Raw genomic sequence first — 833 nt, 5'->3', positions numbered from 1 at the left:
GAGGGCGCTGCAAAAGAAATATCTGTTTGCGGGGTGATTTTTATCGCCACGGATAATATTGTGCCATGAGAGCGCGCATGAAGTCGCCAGGACAAGGCTGATTGCTTAATTCTTGAGCTGAAAAGGACTGCTTGCTGCTCCATAGCCCAGTTGCACGGGGTCTTTAAAGGGCGATGGGGGGTCCGGGGAAGAAAATGTTCACTTTTTGGAGCAATTCATTACAAGGCTTCCGTTGCCACTGAAGTAAACGGCACCATTCCAAGATGGCGGTGAGCTCCGGGATGTCTTGTGCGCTGTGAGCTATTACTTTGTATACAAACAGCCGTTTGAGTAGAACCGTGTTCGGTGACCTTGGAGTCGGAGCTGCCGGGGCGCACGGCGCGACAGTAGGCGGGCTCATAGACAGAAGGGACCGCCATGGGTGATGTGTCGGAGCGTAGCCTGTATCTTGCCGTAACTCTCGCCTTTGCCTCAGGGGTGCTGGTGGGGTGGCAAGCTAACCGCCAGCGTAGAAGGTTCTTGGACTGGAAACGGAAGCGACTGCATGACAAACTCATCGAGACCCAGAAGAAGCTCGACCTTTCCTAAACATTGCTCAAACAGGCGAGTCTCCCCAAAGTAAATAAACCCTTAGTGTGCATCATGTGTGCAGGACAGAGGAGTGCAGTGTTTTTAAAGTGGCACGTGTTCTAATGCTTCCGGGCAGGTTTTGGTAACTTTTTGCGCCCATGAGTCACAGGTTTGGTCTGTGGTATATGACAAGGGTTTTATAAAAAGTGAAACTCCCCGGTGGGAAAGATGACTGATAGAGGCACGGACTCTGTGATTTAAAC

The 833-nt window shown here is 51.1% G+C and overlaps 1 protein-coding gene across 1 annotated transcript; it reads left to right on the top strand.

The window, feature by feature from the left end:
- The first annotated feature begins 262 nt into the window (after nt 1-262).
- Nucleotides 263-623, top strand: LOC147748439 (mitoregulin-like). Its single transcript, XM_086936437.1, has one exon. It carries the CDS (start codon nt 418-420, stop codon nt 586-588), a length of 171 nt encoding a protein of 56 aa, XP_086792563.1. The 5' UTR covers nt 263-417; the 3' UTR covers nt 589-623.
- The last annotated feature ends 210 nt before the right edge of the window (nt 624-833 follow it).

The sequence above is a fragment of the Lissotriton vulgaris genome, chromosome 1_1 (genome assembly GCF_964263255.1).
Source record: "Lissotriton vulgaris chromosome 1_1, aLisVul1.2, whole genome shotgun sequence".
In the NCBI taxonomy this organism is placed as follows: domain Eukaryota; kingdom Metazoa; phylum Chordata; class Amphibia; order Caudata; family Salamandridae; genus Lissotriton; species Lissotriton vulgaris.
The sequence above is the reverse complement of the archived record's forward strand: the minus strand, read 5'-3'. Positions and strand labels throughout refer to the sequence as shown.